This window comes from Leucopleurus acutus (genome assembly GCF_964270905.1).
Source record: "Leucopleurus acutus genome assembly, chromosome: X".
NCBI classification, from domain to species: domain Eukaryota; kingdom Metazoa; phylum Chordata; class Mammalia; order Artiodactyla; family Delphinidae; genus Leucopleurus; species Leucopleurus acutus.
Window position 1 is genome coordinate 131,700,611 of NC_139148.1, and position 19,331 is coordinate 131,719,941.

The following is a 19,331-nucleotide window of genomic DNA, read 5'->3' on the forward strand; positions in this document are numbered from 1 at the left end:
GAATCCCAGTGCCATCGTGAGCTAGATGCGGGCAAGTGAGGAAACACGGCACCAAATGGCTATTCTAGGACAATTTCTGAGATGCACAGGCTTGCATTTTCGATCAGTGCTGAGTTGTCTCTATTTGGCAGTTGTGCTGGAAGCAGTCCCAGAATTTTCAGGTGAGTTGATACTTTCTGATGCTCTCTTTTCTTTTGGTACTAGGATAGTCTCCATCCCTACCCACCACACGTTTAGTTATTACTGTTACTAGTTATTACATTTAGTTATTTTGGTATTACTCATTACTGTTGTGGAATGAGTATAGAAAACATCTGTGAGTTGATACATCCTAATAACATCTGATCAGCACCAGTGAAGAGGAAGGGAGCTGCACTGAGCCAAAGTATTCTTAGAGCACAGAGAATGAAGCTGATTTTGGAGTGAAATGTAAGGGAGAATAAGAAAATTGATGTGAGAAGATAGAAGATGAGATTTTCCTCATTATAAACCCAAGAGATGCACTTGAAAAAAACTCCACTTTCCCAAGCATTTCTTGCTGTTCTGCGGACATGAGAGTCTTGCGTTTATATGCAGAAGGAAATTGTATGCTGTCAGGGAACTGCTAAAACAAGAAAAGGAAGTCAAGAATAAATGGCCTATGAAGTCTTCTGAGAGAGATACCAAATACCTCTTTTCTGCAGAGGTCTGAATATTATTTGGCTTTTGTGAATGTTTCAGAGTTAGGCTTCTTCCTGTTGATACTGAAACTATCCCCAGAGCCCAGGTTATAGAAAAATTACTTCAGAGAAAGAAATGGGTTCAAGATTAAATACTTTCCTGGAGAACAGAAAAATGGAGTCTTCACCAGCAGAGCAAAGTAGATCCTTAACACAGTTACCTTAATGATTTAGGCCAGATGTCTTGTCAGCGGGAGACAGACTGTATCAGATTTGGAGGATTTTATGCCTATATTAACAAAATTCACTACAAATATATCTTTCCATTTGGTTTATGTAGCCACAGCTCTTGACAGCCCTTCCCTCTGCTTCCCTCCAGAGGACTCTTGGGGACATTACATAAAGTGACACTGGTGAACATCAGCCCTGGCCTAAGTGTCAGGAAAATGTATTCTTTCCTTGCTATATAGATAGGGAAACTGTGGTTGACTCTGGGAACAAGTAAGTGGAAAAGCCAAATCCACTCTTTTAAACAATATGATGATTTGTATTATTCACAGCATCACTAGAGCTTGTGAGATAACTAAATTGTTAACTGTTCTTCAGTTTATTCTGAAGCAAGATGGTGGCTCATGATTTAATGTTGGAAACTTATTGTTACTGTTATTTAGTTGAGTCAAGAGTTTAAATGCCACATTTAATGCTACTATCTTTTTAAATTTGTTTCATTTTTGAGGATTGTATTTTTGTTGTCGTTGAAAGTATAATAAGGTTCTTGTTCCAACTCTAGAAAATACGATCATAACTCAAAGCCACTAGGATCCAGAGCCAAACTCATACTCTTATTATTACCTTTTCGTAGAAGAGTAACTTCAGACAGAGAGAGATTAAGTAATTGAGGGAGAAAGGAAAGAGGAGGTCAGTGCTCAAGATCTAGTACCAAGTAGCAGATGTGAGGAGGGGGCATCAGGGTATAAATAAGAGATGAGTTGAGGGTTCTGCACCTGAGAAGTTCAGAAATTGGTCAAGAGGTAGAGAGCACAAAGGATGGAGGGTACCAGTTCACCAAAGAGGATGTGAGGAATTGAAAGCTTCTGTCTCTTCTGACTGGGGAGTTGTTTACATTTTGCAAGGGCAGGATTGTTAGATTCCATGCCTGTGTGGGATTCCACCTTCTCCCCTCAGGCCCTCCCTGTTGGGTAGGTCATAGATGAACTATTTTCCATATTTTCTCAGTAAAAGGCTACATTGTACTCTGGAACAGATTTTAGGTAGGGTATGAGATTCTGTGAACTTGTATACCTTTCCCATTAAGTCATAGGCTGATACCTTTCCTATTAGATCATATATCAGAATTGGCTTTAATGACAAGTGATTCTAAGATCCCTACATTACATGATCTGATCCTCATCAGAGTATATATGTTCTGGTCATTTGAATGGGTATAGGTGTGTAGAGTGTAACAGGAAATTAAAATAAGCTAAATGTACCAATAAAAGTTGAAGATGAGTGGTTGTGCATGAATCCAAGAGCAGAAGGCAACAGTGTAAAGTCAAAAGCCTAGATTTGAGTTCTAGCTCCATAACATATTTTTTTATTTCTTATCAATTTCACCTGTTGATTCTCTCTGTATTCTGAAAGTATTTCTCATACTAGTCCTTCTTGTAATATATGTGATTTTCTGTAATGATGACTTATCTTTGCTGCTTATGTTGGTTTAATCTGTAATCATCTTCTTTCCTTACCTTCTCTCCCTAATCCATTTACTTCTTAGTTTCTTAACTTTCTTATTTGCTCCATTTTTAATTTGTGCATTCTCATGTGCATGTCTTTCATCAGCTCAGGAACGTTTTTCTTCCAGCTTTAAATTTGTTTATTTCTTCTGCTTGTTCAATAGTAGGCTATTCCTCAAAAAACATCAAATATCAACATATTAGCTTACCATTGTCTGCAAAAGATTATCTAGTTCATCTTTATCAACAATTTGATCTTATACACCAATGCATTGTTCTTGAATTATTTAAGACTCATTTTTTTCATCCATAAAGTAGATATTATACCAACCTTATTTTATGAATCTCCTTTCCACCCAACTTTGTTCTCTCCTTGTGATGTCCTACTACTATTGTAAACAGGACTCTTTTGTGGAAAAAAAAAACTCAGAAAGTTTATTCTGTATTTTTTAGATTATTATTATTATTATTTTGCGGTATGCAGGCCTCTCACTGCTGTGGCCTCTCCCGCCACGGAGCACAGGCTCCAGATGCGCAGGCCCAGCAGCCATGGCCCACGGGCCCAGCCACTCCGCAGCACGCAGGATCCTCCTGGACCGGGGCACGAACCCGCGCCCCCCGCATTGGCAGGCGGACTCTCAACCACTGTGCCACCAGGGAAGCCCGTGTAGATTACTTTGTAAGATATGCTCTTTTTCTGAGTTAACTAGCTGCTCTTCCTTTCTCTTGTTCTTCATTAATTTTTAACTTAAACTTCACATTAGTTGCTTTTTTCTTTGTTCAATTTCAGGAAATATTGAGATTTGTCCTGATTGTCTTTAGCTAGAGTGAGTTAACTACCTTTAGTTCTGCTCTATGTCTGCTTGCATCTTAGTCTACTCTACTTTTGATATCTACAGTGATATTTTAGCTTGACTAGAATTCTAACAGTTTTCAGTTCACATTACTCTACACTACTGATATGACTGCTTTATCCTGGACAAAAGTCCAGGACCGAATGTCTTCACTGGAGAATTCTACCAAACATACAAAGAATTTACACCCATCCTTCTCAAACTATTCCAAAAAAATGGAAGAGTAGGGCACACTCCCAAATTCATTCTATGAAGCCACCATCATCCTGATACCAAAATCAGACAAAGACATTACCAAATAAGAAAATTACAGACAAATATCTTTGATGAATATAGATGCAAAAATCCTCAACAAAGTATTAGCAAACTGAATCCAAGGAGATATATAAGGATCATACAGCATGATCAAGTTGGATTCATTCCATGGTCACAAGGATGGTTCAACATATAGAAATCAAATAGTGTGATACACCACATTAACAAAAGAGAAGACAAAAGCCACACGATCAACTCAATAGACCCAGAAAAAGCATTTGACAAAATTCAACATCCATTCATGATAAAAAAAAACTCTCACCAAAGTGGGTATAGAGGGAACATATCTCAACATAACAAAAGGCATTTATGACAACCCCACATAATACTCCATGGGGAAAAGCTGAAAGCCTTCCTGCTAAATTCAGGAATAAGACAAGGATGCCCACTCTCACCACTTCTATTCAACATAGCATTTGAAGCCTTAGACAAGCAATCAGACAAGAAGAAGAAATTAAAGTTATCCAAATTGGAAGGGAAGAAGTAAAAATGTCATTATTTGCAAATAACATGATACTGCATATAGAGAACCCTAAAGTATCCACACAAAAACTGTTAGAACTAATAAATGAATTCAACAAGGTAGCAGGATACAAGATTAATGTACAAAAATCTCTTGCATTTCTTTAATAATGAAATAGAAATAAAAAGTAAAAAAACAATTTCATTTAAAAACACGTACAGGGCTTCCCTGGTGGCACAGTGGTTGAGTCTGCCTGCCAATGCAGGGTACACGGGTTCATGCCCCGGTCCGGGAAGATCCCACATGCCGCGGGGTAGCTGGGCCCGTGAGCCATGGCTGCTGAGCCTGCGCGTCCGGAGCCTGTGCTCCGCAACGGGAGAGGCCACAACAGTGAGAGGCTGCGTACCGCAAAAAAAAACAAAAACAAAAACAAAAAAAAACAAAACAAAAAAACACGTACAAGAAAATAAAATACTTAAGAATAAACCTAACCAAGGCGGTGAAAGACCTTTACACTGAGAAAGTATAAAACATTGATAAAGGAAATTGAAGATGATTCAAAGAAATGGAAATATCTCACTTGGGGTTGGGAAAACTGCTGCCACTCACACACAAAAAATGGGGCTTCTGTTAGTAAATAAAGGGAGAAATAAATACTGTGTATTTCATTAAAAGTGTCTGATGCAGGCTGATAAGACTTGAGACCATGGAATAGTATCCTGGGTTTCAAAATAGAAGAAAAGAGTAACTGCCAGAAACTACATTGTACCCTATTTTGTTCAGACTCATCTGATATTGTTTCCAGCACCTTAAGAAGTTTATTGTCAAACTAGACAGGATTCATAAGAGATTTCCACGTATGGTGAGGAGTTTGAAAACCATTTAGAAAGAAGAAAAGTTGAGAAAATTTGGTTTGTGATCCAAGAAAGTCCAAGGAAATCACTGTGCTTAAACATCTAAGGAAGCATCATGGGAAAGCGGGTTCAGTCCTGTTCTATGTAACTCCACGTAAGAGAAGTAGGATCATTAAATAGAAGTTGCAGCAGGCAGGCCAGGGTTTCAGTCAACATGCGAAAACACTTTAACAGAACTATCCAACAACCATGTTTCAAATTCCCTGTTACTAAAAGGTGTTTAAGCAGATGCCAGAGGACCAATTGCTGGGATTCTGTAAAAGATATTCAGGGACTGTGTGGTGGGCTAGCCAAGATGAAATTGGAGGTCCTTCACCCTACACAAAATCGTTTGGGAGTTATACAGTATTTTGCTCCATTGTCTATATCTCTAAAGTTCCCTCAGGCTACCTAAAGAAAGTCCTGAAGAACCATACAGCTCATGCCTGTGAAGGAGAGAAACTGGGAATCACTTGCCCACAAAAGACATCTATCAGCATCCTTTCTGCTTTTTATGGTCGTAAAGTTCCTGGTGAAAACTTTTGTCCAACTCTAACTGGTAAGACCAGTGAAAATGCCACCTGTGTGTCAGTCACAGCTAGACAGGTAAGATCCAACTTCTCAGAAAGCAAGGGCCCCAGTAACTTTGCATTCAAAAGGAAACCTATCTAATTTTATTTGAGAAAATAGTAGATTAGATATGTAATTACCAGGGAAATGTGAGTAAAATGGAAAAGAAAGAAATTAATCATAGATGGCTTGACTACACCATTTAGATTAGAAGAGTTTTGATTTTAGTTACATAATCTTAATTTGACCATTTCCCTTCCTCTCTCATATAATAATAGCTGACATTTTTTGAGTACTAACTATGTGCTAGGCATGTTGTTTGGCACAGTACATGAGTTCTCTCCTTTAATACACATAACCACGTGAAGTAGGAAATATCTTTAAATATCATTTTATAGATGAGGAAACTGACGATCAGATAGGTGAACTGATTCTCCCAAGGTTACACAGCTATTCAGTGATAGAGGTTATTGGTGACCTAGATAGAGCTGGATTAAGGTATCTATCATTTAGGAAGCTTCCTAGGAGCGCAGTATCTAATAGAAGCTAAAATATACCTGGAATCAATTGAGAACATTATAGTTCTCCCTAGAGGCTAATATATAAGCAGCTTCCTGACTGACATCATTTAATCCTTATCTGCTTGAGAGTATACACTCTCCATCTTTACTTTCTTGGTAGCAATTCACTTAATCTTATTCCTGCCACCATTAACTCCACTGAAGTCACTATTAATCCTCATGAAGTTATCTTTGATGGATACTTTTATGTTTTAATCTAATGTGACTTCTTGGTGTCACTTGACATAGTCTACCATTCCACCTTTCTTTAAACACTCAGTTCCTTTGGTTCTCATGATACCATGCTCTCTTGTTTTTTTTCTCACCTTTAAGTGCTGCCTCTCTCATTCCCATTTTAACTAACCACAATAATTGTTCGGCTACCTGGTGTTTTTAACCATTTCCAGAACCAGAGAGTATTCAACTTGTCCATATATTAAAAGCTTTCATTTCTGTATAAATTAGATCTGAAAATAGCCTTTTGCTTAACTTGTGCCAGGAATTCGTATCTCTATTTAACATACAAAGAAATACAATTTCACAGAGGCAATTTGTTGATAATCACATAACAAGTAAGTAACAGAGCTGTAATTCAAGGCCTTAGTGTTTATGTCTAATCCATAACTATATATACATTCTCTTCTAAGAGTTCAGTAAATAGAATGTCTAGATGTCAGGGGAAAAAGAAACATTTTATTGGAAAGTTAAAGAATTTAACTTTTTTAAATTTTGTAAAATTCATTAGTGGAAATAACACATTGATGTGAACTTTTATTCAGTAATTTCTCTCTCTTTCCCTTCCTCACAAGAAACTCCTGGATGAGTGCAAGGACCAACGCTGGTGTCAGATATCTGTGAATAGTCAAATGTTTGGACAAGATCCATGTCCTGGCACATACAAGTATCTTGTAGTATCTTATAAATGTAGACCAGGCAAGTTTCACAGCGGTATTTAAAATCAAGAGGGAATTTACCAAAAAGGATGGGACCTACATAGTTTGTGGGCTCATTTCTAAGTGCAATTTCTGTTTTCATGCTTAGCAATTTAAAAAGCACTGCATAATACCTTAAGCTGTATAACCCAGAAACACAAAATACTTCTTGGTGACAGAGGCTTACTTCTATTCTATAATTAAAGAAAGATTTGAAATTTACCTAAAAGTAAGAGCTTTAACCCTCCTCTTATTTAAAAATTTTTCATGGAATCCCAAATTTGGGTTGTAATCCTTCTGATAGCCGATTTCTACAAGTTCAGATGACTCTATTATATATTTCTCCTCATTTTAAGGAGGCTTAAACTATCAATGCTTCAAAACAGTTTAAAAATATAAATGTTGGAATGTAATACTGAATTTGAAAGGGAATCTAAAGTATCAACCTTGTTTCCTAGTGAACTACCGAATAAAGACAGTATGTGAGAATGGGACGCTGAGGCTTCGGTGCAGAAATAAATCTGTCTTGACAATTTTCTCTGCAAATTATGGCAAATTCATGGAAGGAAAACAAGAATGTGATGTAATGAATAAAAATGGACCTGTCATAGGTATGTTGGAAATAGAAGACACACAAATCTACAACAGACTTTTCCAAATTCTCTGTTCAACATTAGTGACTTACTGAACTTTAAATAATGGACTAATATATTCCAGATCACTATGATATCCAACATATAAGCAATGTTATGAGACTAGCATTGAATATATAACATGTACATTCTCAGCTGGTTCAAAACTATATTATGAGCAAGAGTATAATCTTGATCAGCTAGTTCAGAGCCACAGAAATGTTGGTTTTGAAAGCTATGCCTTATATGTTTTGCAGAGACAGTGTGGGTGTAAGACAATGCTTAGTTTTAAAATGTGCAAACTCAGTAGCCTCTGCCTACTCCAATTTATTCTGAAGTGTATGCCATAGAAAAAATTAACATTCTTAAGAATTTAATTGGAAAGCCCAGTTACATTGACATTCTCAGTTAATAATGCAACATTGTATCACATTATTGCTGAAGTGTGCTGAAACTTCAGTATCAATAAATAGGGTCTGTGTGCAATTTCCGTCTTTGGCCTATACTGCTCTCATTTTCAGTGATGCTGCTCTGTGATTATTGTTGCATTGTGTCGCTTCCTGGTATATTCATGGTTCTGTAGAAGGCACGTTTCTTGAATGCTTCAGGTCAAAAAGCTTTGAATAACCTTTGTTGATTTGCATAAACCTTGGCATAGTTCAGGGCAAAATCTTCATAAACCTGTTCCCTATTACACAGGATTATGCACAGGATTATTTAGTTTACCTCTGGTCCAGCGATTCTCAATCAGAGGTGATTTTAACCTCTTTCCCAAAGACACTGTGTCTGGAAACATGTTTGGTTCTCACAACTGGGGGCAGTTGTTACTGACATCTAGTGGGTAGAGGTCAAGGATGCTGTTAAACATTGTACAATGCACAAGACAGCCCCCTACAACTAAGAATTATCCAGCCCTAAAAGTCAATAGTCCCAAGGTTGAGAAACTCTGCTCTAGTGATAGAGCATAAGATACCTCTGACCTGGCTCCCTCATCTACACTTCAATTCCTTCTTCCGTAAGAGACAGAAGAAAATTAATATTTAAAAATGTTAGCCATAAGCATTTTCCAAGTCACTAGTCAGTACTAATATCTTTAATTGCTAAATACATATAGATACTGAAAATCTAAAATAATACACTGCAAACTCTATATTCAGAGCAGTAAAAAGAATTTGAGCTGGTAGGAGCTTGGAGAAAATTAGAATCTTTAAAACCCTTGGCAAACAAAAATTGTATTGCATGTTTTCAAGTACAAAAATCACAAGAGTTTCTTTCATGCATTTCGGAGGAGAGAAAACCTAAGACTAGGCACTATTTGATATTTTCCAAGAACCTGGGAGGTCCTATGGTTTTGCTTCCTAGGGAAGATAAGCCAAGATGCTGGCTTCTCTCTAAGCCAAAAGACAATTCTGGACCTGGTGTTGTGTTAAAGCCTGGCAGTATGATGTGACAGAGAAAAAAAATCAAGATTACTCTTTCCATCCAAGAATAATGTGCATTTGTTGCTGTTGCCCAGCATCTATTTTCCCGTCCTACCAACATCCTGAATTTCCTATTAGGAAATTATTAACATCGACTATAGTCTAATGGGACAATACTATTCACTAGTCAAGGAGTGGGCATGCTAGCCAAGTCAGGCCAATCCAGTAGATATTCTTTCCATGATCATTTGTATCTCAAGTAAAGTGACAAAGAGGATAACAGTATCCAGATTCATTTACCCCAGTGGTGATATCCTGAATAGACTGTTTTGACTGCAAGACCATCCTTTTAGTTCTGTTTCCTTGAGACCTCAAAATATTTTGCATTTTTTTTAAAAAAAAAAACACTCTCAAGCCTGCATTGCAGAAATACCTATTCTTGTTCTCCTATGCATTCTACGTCTTTTTTTCTTCCCAACTCTCAAATTATTTGTTTGTTTGAATCCTAACCAACAGAGTGCTTAGCTCCTGATGCTCTACAAAGAGTCTTGAGACAGTGCCAAAAGAGAGAAAACTGTACACTGTTTGCAGACACAGCTACTTTTGGTGAACCTTGTTTCCCAGGAGTGAAGAAACAGCTGCAAGTTTCCTACATATGTGGTAAGAAAAACAGGGTATCTCTATCACTTAATAAATTACTGTGAGAAAGCTACAGTATTATAAGTTATATTTTACAATTACAATAATAGCTAAAATCTGTATAGCACTTTTCAGTTTAAAATTTTTTTGACATCCATGTTTCTCACTTGATTATTACAATAATCCTGTGAGGTAGGTATGTATTATTCCCATTCTATAGAAAAGCAAACAGAGGTTCAGAAAGTAGAAGTAACATGTTCAAGGTTATACAGTTATTAAGTGACTTTGATTCCATACCTGTGAGATACTCAGGATAAAATTATAAGTAAGCAGGTATATATATGCATATGGATCTGAGGGTGAGGCCAGTACTGAAGGTATTAGGAGATGTATCTTTTGGGGATGCTTAGGTACAAGCGGTAGAGGTCAACGTAAGCTGACTGAGCAGAAAAAGAGTTTATTAAAAGGGCAGTGGGTGTCTCAAAGCAGTTATTGAGAAGGATGTATAACCTGGCTCAGCTATACACCAAAGAAGAATGCCCCAAACTGTACTTTGGAACTTTCTGGTAAGAAAAATGCTTATTCCACTAAACAGCTGCTGCCACCAAAGAGAGAAAACTTATGTCTCTAGCTTCCAAGTCAATCTGGCATAGACACATCTGATTGGGGGAGCCTAGGTCATGTTACAAATCCCTAGTTGTAAGGGAGATTGGGAAAGTCAGTATCTAGAATTTTCATCTCCTATGACAGGAGGTAGATTTTTCTCTGCACAAAAACCCATAATGTGAGTTAATATTGCAGTCACAGAAAGGGGTTAAGGCTTTGAGTAGCCAAAGCGGTTAACATAGCTATCACTCATATATCTTAAAATATGCTTACATTCTCCTTAAAAGGTTAATGATATTTATCCTACTAATATTTATAGAACGGGGAAATCTCCAAACAATAAGATGATCTAGCATGATAACTGTTGTGTATAGTTTGAAGAGAAGAGGGGCTAGAACAAAGTCCAAAGGAATATTAGCCTTAAGATACTTGCAGAGAAAAAGAGATTTCAAAGGGGTCTAAGAAGAGATAAGTGAAGTATGAAGAAGATGAGAAGAATGTGATGTGAAAGCATAAAGGGTGACTGATGGAAAGGAAGAAGTAATCAACTGTGCCTATAATGTTAAGAGGGACAGTGAGATGAAAACTTAGAGATAGCTCTAAGGGGATGTGAGATCAGAGAAATTTTTATTTTTGATTTAAAATATGTCAACATTTTTCTAAACTGAGAGGAAGGAGCCATTCCATACATAAAAACAATGGCCTCATCTTCTTTGGTTTTTGGCAAATCCTCATTTTGAAATTGCTTCAGTCCAAACTCTTCACTACTTTCCAGTTCAAGAGTCCTTAGCACTTAGTGTACACTCCTTACTTCTGTGCTTTGAAATTTCATTAGTACATTTATTTCTTCCTCTGTTCTGTGACAATGCCTAGACTATTACCTGATTCAATGCTTAGAATTTATTCCATGGAAATAAATAGGTATGTTAATGCTGTCATTTAAAATTCAGGTTTAACACTAATTTAGTCTCTCACAATATATTATTTTTTTAATGAATGTCTGCGAAATATAAACTTTCTATCCATCCCCACTATATGAACAGTAGCTGCAATTCCCATGCCAAATTTTCTACTCCTTGATGTTTTGCATTTCAGTGCCTATAAAGTTGCTGCAACAAATGGACCATAGCTCACTGGACCCATTTACACTGTCTGATTATATATATGGTAAGTATCAGAAGACATTCTGCATAGTAGGACTGCCTACAAGTGAATGATTAGAAATGGAATAGCTAAATAGTTTTATTTAATACAAAATTTTCTTTTCTTTATCCTTTCCCCCTTAAAAAACTTGGATCCAAACTGATCTCTTGCAGAATGGCTTCCTATAAAATCTCTCTTCCATTCTGACACAGTCATGGGAATTTAATCTAGTCTAGAGTCTTAAGTGCAAAAATAAAGCCTTGTAAAAATAGAATTTAATATTTGAAATGGTACTTTATTGTCTAACTATTGGAAATCTTGCCTAGAATGTCTGACAGTGGAGAGCTTCTTCCATACAGTAGATCCCTTCCATACAAACAATCTCTGGGACTCAGATGTTATATCATAATTAGATATTTAAATTATAGAGTTAAATTATAGAGTTAATATATAATAGCAGAGTCTAAGGTGATTAGTCCAAACTTCATTAATATTTGACTCATTCTCAAATGGCAAACTTCCTCCAAAAAGTTTTCTTTTATTTCATTTTTTGCAGATTTTTGGAGGTATAATTTACATACCATAAAATTCACCCATATTAAGCATACAATTAGTGATTTTTAGTATATGCACAGAGTTGTGTAACCATTACCACGGTCGCATTTTAGAACATTTTATTACCCCTAAAAGAAATCCTGTACCCAGTAGCAGCTTATATTGGATTCCCAAGAGACCTATTGACTCAAAAATAGTTAAGAATACTGATATATTAGCAGTCCAATGCAGTTTTCAAATGATGTCAAACGCCATAGACCTTTTTGGTGAAAGTATATGTAGAAGGGTGAATTTTTGAGCAGGTCCCTTATAGATGCTCCTAGATGACTGTCACTCCAACATACCCAAAGCTGGCCAACAAACTGGGGAGACAGAATAGGTTACCACTCCCTTGAGACACATTTCCCATAGGGTTGACTCACTTCCTATATGGTCGTCAGGAAAAGAAGTATCCCTGCTCCATCTTATACAAATTACTCTCACAAACATGCATGCATCTTCATTCCTTGAGATCTCTGGCACATGGATGACAATTTTCTTTTCTGTAGTAATGAGTGAAGTGTTCTGTTTGTGACTATTAGATCAATATTATTAATTGTGTTGAGTTTTCACATCCCTCCTTTACTCCTGTAAGTTTTTAAAAAATATTTATTTATTTATTTTTATATTTATTTTTGGCTATGTTGGGTCTTCATTTCTGTGCGAGGGCTTTCTCTAGTTGCGGTGAGCAGGGGCCACTCTTCATTGCGGTGCGCAGGCCTCTCACTATCGCGGCCTCTCTTGTTGTGGAGCACAGGCTCCAGATGCACAGGCTCAGTAGTTGCGGCCCACGGGCCTAGTTGCTCCGTGGCATGTGGGATCTTCCCGGAGCAGGGCTCGAACCCGTGTCCCCTGCATTGGCAGGCAGATCCTCAACCACTGCGCCACCAGGGAAGCCCTGTAAGTTTTTGATTATGGACGTTGAGGCTATGTTATCACTTGCCTAAGATATTACATCATCCTGGTGTATTGACCTTTTATTTGTATGTAGTGACCTTTTAAGTCTTCAGTAAGTTTTATTACCCTAACGTCTATTGTGTTTGATGTTAATATAGTTGCACCAACATTTTGTGGTTTGCATTTTCCTGTTATAGCTTTAAAGTTCCTATTGCTTTCTACATTTCAGGATTGGCATATTTTCATTTTATTCTGATTTTCAAATTTATTTGCATAGAGTTGAGCAAAGTAGACTCACATAGAACTTTTAAACTTTTAATTTTGAAATAACTTCAAACATATAGAAAACTTTTAAGAATAGTACAAAGAACTCACCTAGGTTCTCCATTTAAAAATATTTTTTGTACATCATGCAGGGACTTCCCTGACAGTCCAGTGGTTAAGACTCTGGGCTTCCACTGCAGGGGGCATGAGTTCAATCCCTGGTCAGGGGACTAAGATCCCACATGCTGTGTGGCAAAAAAATTTTTTTATCACATTTGCTTTGTTATTATATCACCTAACCATCTATCTCTGGGTATATATCCATAATACTATTTTTCTGAACACATTGAGGATATGTTGTAGATTTGATGTCCCAGTATTCTAAAGTAGTTCAGTGTATATCTTTAAAACTACAAGCATCTCTCATTCATAAGCATGGAGCAAAAACCATAACCATTAATCCATACAAAGACATACATACAAACAATTGTATATCCATAAAACCCTTGAAATCTGGGAATTAACACTGACAAAAACCACCATTTAATCCAGATACCCTTTTCAAAAATTTCCAGTTGTTTCAATAATGCTCTTTATAACTATATATTTTTTTCTGATCTAGGATTCAATACATGATCATATGTTGCATTTACATTTCATGTTTTTAGTTTCAGTGTAGTCTCTTACAATCTGTAACAGTTCCTTGGTCTTTTCTCTCATGATCTTGACATTTTTGAAGAGGCATAGACCCACTGTTTTGTAGAATGTCCATAAGTTCAGATTTGTCTAGTGTTTCCTCATGATTAGATTCATGTTATGCACTTTTGGCAGAAATACCGTAGAAGTGATGTATTTGTCCCATTACTGATCTTTGAAAACTTGGTTAAGGTCATGGGTCCCAGTTTTCTTTACTGTAAATAAATTTTCCCTTTGTAAGTAGTACATATCTTGTAGGGGGATGCTTTATATGAATGTCTTGTTCCTCAACAAACTTTCACTCACTATCAGTGATTTTTGCCTGGAAGAATTATTATTTTGGTTGCAAAATAGTGATTTTCCAATTCTCATTTCTTCTACATTTATTAGTTGTAATTCCTTTTTTTTTTGCGGTATGCGGGCCTCTCACTGTTGTGGCTCTCCCGTTGCGGAGCACAGGCTCCGGACGCGCAGGCTCAGCGGCCATGGCTCACGGGCCCAGCCGCTCTGCGGCATGTGGGATTTTCCCGGACCGGGGCACGAACCCGCGTCCCCTGCATTGGCAGGCGAACTCTCAACCACTGCGCCACCAGGGAAGCCCAATTGTAATTCATTTTTAAAAAGAGGTTTCCTTTCTCCTCATTTATTAAGATACTTTCATTGGTTTTTAAATGCAGTGTCTAGATGTGGATTTCTTTTTATTCACCCTGATTGGCATTCATTGGAATTACTGAATCTGTGGATTTCATCAGTTCTAGAAAATGTAAGCCTTTATTACTTTATAACTTTATATATATATATAACTATATATAATATATATAATTATATATTATATATAATATATATATAAATATATATAATATATAATATATATATAATATATATTTAATATATAATTTTTATATATAATATATATAATATATAACTTATATATAATATATATTATTATATATGATATATGATATATATTATATATTATATATAATATATATAATATATAATTTATATATATATAATATATATATAACTTTATAACTTTATAAAGTTATAACTTTATAACTTTATAACTATAATAACTATATATTACCTCTGCTCAGTTTTCCTCTCCTCTCCTTCTAAGCCTCTGATTAATCATATAGTAAAGTTTCATACTCTATCCTTCATGTTTTTATCTCTTGTATTTATTTTTTATCTCTCTGCTGCATTCCAAATAATTTCTTCTGGTCTATCTTCCAGTGCTCTAAATTCAGCTGTATCTGATCTGCCATTAAACCTATCAGGTTAATTTTAATTAAAATTATTATATTTTTATTTACAGAATTCCTTTTGGTTCTTCTTCAAAGCTACTGGGTCATTTTTATGGTTTTTGCTTTATATGCATATTTTCAATCTCTTATTTACATAAAATATATTAAACAATGTTATTTTATATAGTGTTCCTGATAATTCCTTATGCTCCAAATCACTATACTGCTTCTGGATCCTTCAGGAATTAGGAGTAGGTTGGAGTATGAGAGAGAAGTAAGGAGACAAAATGGTTTTAACTGAATAGTGCTGTTGTAATATGGTATTAGTGCCCTGTAGGTGGCAGGTGCCCTAATGTTGGTTGTTTCCCTTTGGGGATCCTTTTGGGATGTTCAATACTGCACTCTTTCCGGACATAAAGATGTACTCTTTGTCTTACCTCTCATGAACCTACACAGCTTTTAAGTTTCATTAGGTCCCATTTGTTTATTTTTCTTTTTATTCTCATTACTGTAGGAGGTGGGTCAACAAAGATTTTGCTGTGATTTATGTCAAAGAGTGTTCTGCCTATGTTTTCCTCTAAGAGTTTTATAGTGTCTGGCCTTACATTTAGGTCTTTAATCCATTCTGAGTTTATTTTTGTGTATGGTGTTAGGGATCATTCTAATTTCATTCTTTTACATGTAGCTGTCCAGTTTTCCCCGCGCCACTTATGGAAGAGCCTGTCTTTTCTCCATTGTATATCCTTGCCTCCTTTGTCATAGATTAGGTGATCATACGTGTGTGCGTTTATCTTTGGGATTTCTATCTTGTTCCATTGATCTATAGTTCTGTTTCTGTGCCAGTACCATACTGTCTTGATTACTGTGCTTTGTAGTATAGTCTGAAGTCAGGGAGCCTGATTCCTCCAGCTCCGTTTTTCTTTCTCAGTATTGCTTTGGTTATTTGGGGTCATTTGTATTTCCATACAACTTGTAAAATTTTTGTTCTAGTTCTGTGAAAAATGCCATTGGTAATTTGATAAAGATTGCATTGAATCTGTAGATTGCCTTGGGTAGTATAGTCATTTTCACAATATTGATTCTTCCAATCCAAGAACATGGTATACCTCTCCATCTGTTTATGTCCTAGTCACATTCTCTGATGTCCACTCTGGCCCAACGGAAGCAATACACTTTATCTTTCAACCAAAACTTGGGCAGTGAAGGCTGCTCATCACCAAGTGTATCTCTGCTTTGTTATTTCAAACAACTCCAGCTAGCCTCTTGTTTCTGGACTTCTTTGTAAAAAGAGCCCATTACCAATTTCTGTGTCCTTCAAACTCCAGGGGATACAGATAAAGCTTGCTCCAAAATTCTCTTAAATGTTTTACTTCAGTAGTAGTACAAGGTAGGCCTGTAAACTTTTTATCTCAGCACATCCAGCAGGGATGATGTGGGGTTTGAGGTGACACATCCATACTTTATGAGGGTAAAAATTTCCTCATGTGAAAAAGGATAGTGTATGAAAAGCACTTAACCAGGGAGGGGAAACAGCACTCCACACACTTTCACCTAATGGAAGATGCTTCAAATTTGTGCTACCAGCCTCTTTCCACAGGCACTCTCTCATTCTTTTATATAGCCTGGAGATGGATGATTACGAGCTAGAAGTCACAAAACTGTTTCAGAGTCAGCCCTTTAGAAGTCCTGCTCAGATAAATGGTCAACTACCTCTCTTTAATGTGGAGGTACTTGGACCTATTGTTCTCAACAGCAATTCTGTGGCAGGAAAATTCCTATTCTAGTATCCGTTTTTATAGTGTATTTTCTGAGTTTTATCATAATATATCTCATGTTTATAATAAAAAAAAGACAAAGATAAAAAGTTAATCCAACTCTCAGTGGGAAAGAAAGGCTATCTGGTCATTTCATAAAAGATCATAATATTGTGAACATAAAACTGCTCTAAAAAATAAAGTCCTTTTAAAAAAAACAAAAGAAAAAAGATAATGCTGTATATTTAATGTTATCTGCTTTTTTCCAAGTAAACTCTCAGTAGCAGTTTCCCGTCATAATAAATAACTTTTAGATATCCAAAAAGACAGCTAATTATAGGTAAAGGTCATAAAAAGATAAATTCTTCTTTCTGAGTTGATAGCAAGGGGAGAAATATGTGTCTCTGGTGCACTGCGTTGCATTTAATATGGAACTGGTGTGAAATAAGCACCTTCTTTGAAGGTAGGAATAGGAAGTGTACCATTTTATTCTCTGTACTTTGAACTTTGACAAATGAAAAATGCGTATCCAACTACTATCTTTTGTTTGAGACATTAGGAAAAAACCCCACTAAACCATGCTTGGGCTCCACATTTATAAAGATTAAATAAACACGAAGGCCCAGTCCAATTCTTATTCAATGTCTTAGTGTGCTCAGGCTTCCATAAGAAAATACCATAGACTAGTTGGTTTAAACAACAGAAATTAATTTTCTCACAGATCTGGAGACTAGAAGTTTCAGATCAAGGTGTCAGCATGGTCAGTTTCTGGTGGGAACTCTCTTCCTATACTGTAGACATCTGCCTTCTCACTAGATGTCCTTAAATGGGAAAGAGAGAGAGAGACAGAGAGGGAGGGACAGAGAGAGACAAAGAGACAGAGACAGACACAGAGAGAGAGATCCTTATGTTGTCTCTTGTTATAAGGGCACTAATCCCATCATGAGGGCCCTACCATCATAACCTTATCTAAGCTAATTTTCCAAAGGTTTCATCTCCAAATACCATCACATTGAGGTTAGGGCTTCAAAACATGAATTTGGAGGTAGCTACACAATTTAATCTATAGCATTCAGGAATACAAAACCATCAAGAGACTAAAGAACTGGTTTGTCATTTATTCTTTGTTTGTTTTAGTATTTCTCATATCTGCCCCATTATAGAGTATTCTCAGAAGGATCTACCTTGGCTAAGCGATGAGATCAATAAATACTTGTCTCCTTGAACAACACCTATGATCCTTATGGGTCACTGGTTTATTGTTTTCCTCACAGGCATCCCTGAGAAAATGGGCCTGTATTTCCTGTGTGGTGTCTCCGGAGGTCTTATCTTTCTATTATGCATCTTTACTCCCAAAGTGACCTTTATCCAGGACTTGAAAGAAGTTTTCTGGTGTATAACTTCCAAGTTGGGCAAGAGAAAGCTACAGGACCAAGAGGAAGAAGAAGATAACCACAACGATGACAGTTCTTCTGGCTCCTCTTTCCATCATTTTACTCACACCTATCCAGCCTCAAATAGCCTGTTTTGCCCTGAACTGACTGCAGTTTTAGAGCGTGCAGCTAAGGAAAGAAACCAAGAAAGAGATGAAATCTGGATAGCCAAAGAATCTAGTCCCTATGCCATTTACAAAGTAAAATCCGCCACAAAATAAAATGACCCAGAATATGCTATTTACCTGAGTACCAAGTGTAAAGACAGATGATCGTATGTTTTAAATACAGAAATGCCACAAAATACTGGGTAATAGGGATGGAAAAGTATTATTGTTAATACATCAATTTTCAAAGGTCTGATTGAGACCATGAGCTTTCAGGTTACAGCAAGGCCCCATAAGCTATATGACCATACTAAATTTTTTAGAAAGGTCTACAAAAAGGAAAATAGAAATGAGGTCGTTAGTGTGAAAGTTTGTTAATAAGCAGGGGAGTAAGCCCTGGAATTTTTGGTAGATAGGAAAAGAAATGACAACATATAAGCCTAGGATACTACCTATATCAATGAGTTCACCTGATGAAAAGATACTTTTAAGCATATATTTAGGATTTTATAAAGGCTCAGAGATGAGGTGCAACAAGCACTTGACAAGTAGCAACAGGACACGTGAACTTCAAGAGGCCACTCAGTTTCTCCATTTTATAATCTATAAAATATACTTCAAATTATGAGTGTTTAGAAAATCAAATGGATTATTGTATGTAAAGGTGTTATACAAAATGTAATTTAGGGTGGCAGGAGTTACTATGTTCCAATTGTTGGCACTTTAGAATCTATCTATATTCAAAGGCAAACCAGCAAAAATACTAACCTTATGTGGTACAGTGGATTATTCATTTGTGGATTGTCAGGTGTTAAATACTGCCCATTAAATTGTCCTTTTTAAACAATTCATTCATTTAACATCTCCAAATGCTGGGTATTGGTGATATAAAAATGAATAAGACAGCCCCTGCTCTCAA

General features: G+C 36.4%; 1 protein-coding gene across 1 annotated transcript; it reads left to right on the forward strand.

Moving 5' to 3' along the window:
• Positions 1 to 25: 25 nt before the first annotated feature.
• LOC309978678 (protein eva-1 homolog C-like) lies at positions 26 to 18,526 on the forward strand (the record flags this gene model as incomplete). Its single annotated transcript, XM_082865179.1, has 6 exons — positions 26 to 161; positions 5,324 to 5,523; positions 6,857 to 6,980; positions 7,438 to 7,590; positions 9,549 to 9,692; positions 18,147 to 18,526. The coding sequence occupies 6 exons, from the start codon at positions 26 to 28 to the stop codon at positions 18,524 to 18,526; spliced, it is 1,137 nt and encodes a 378-aa protein (XP_082721305.1).
• Positions 18,527 to 19,331: the final 805 nt, after the last annotated feature.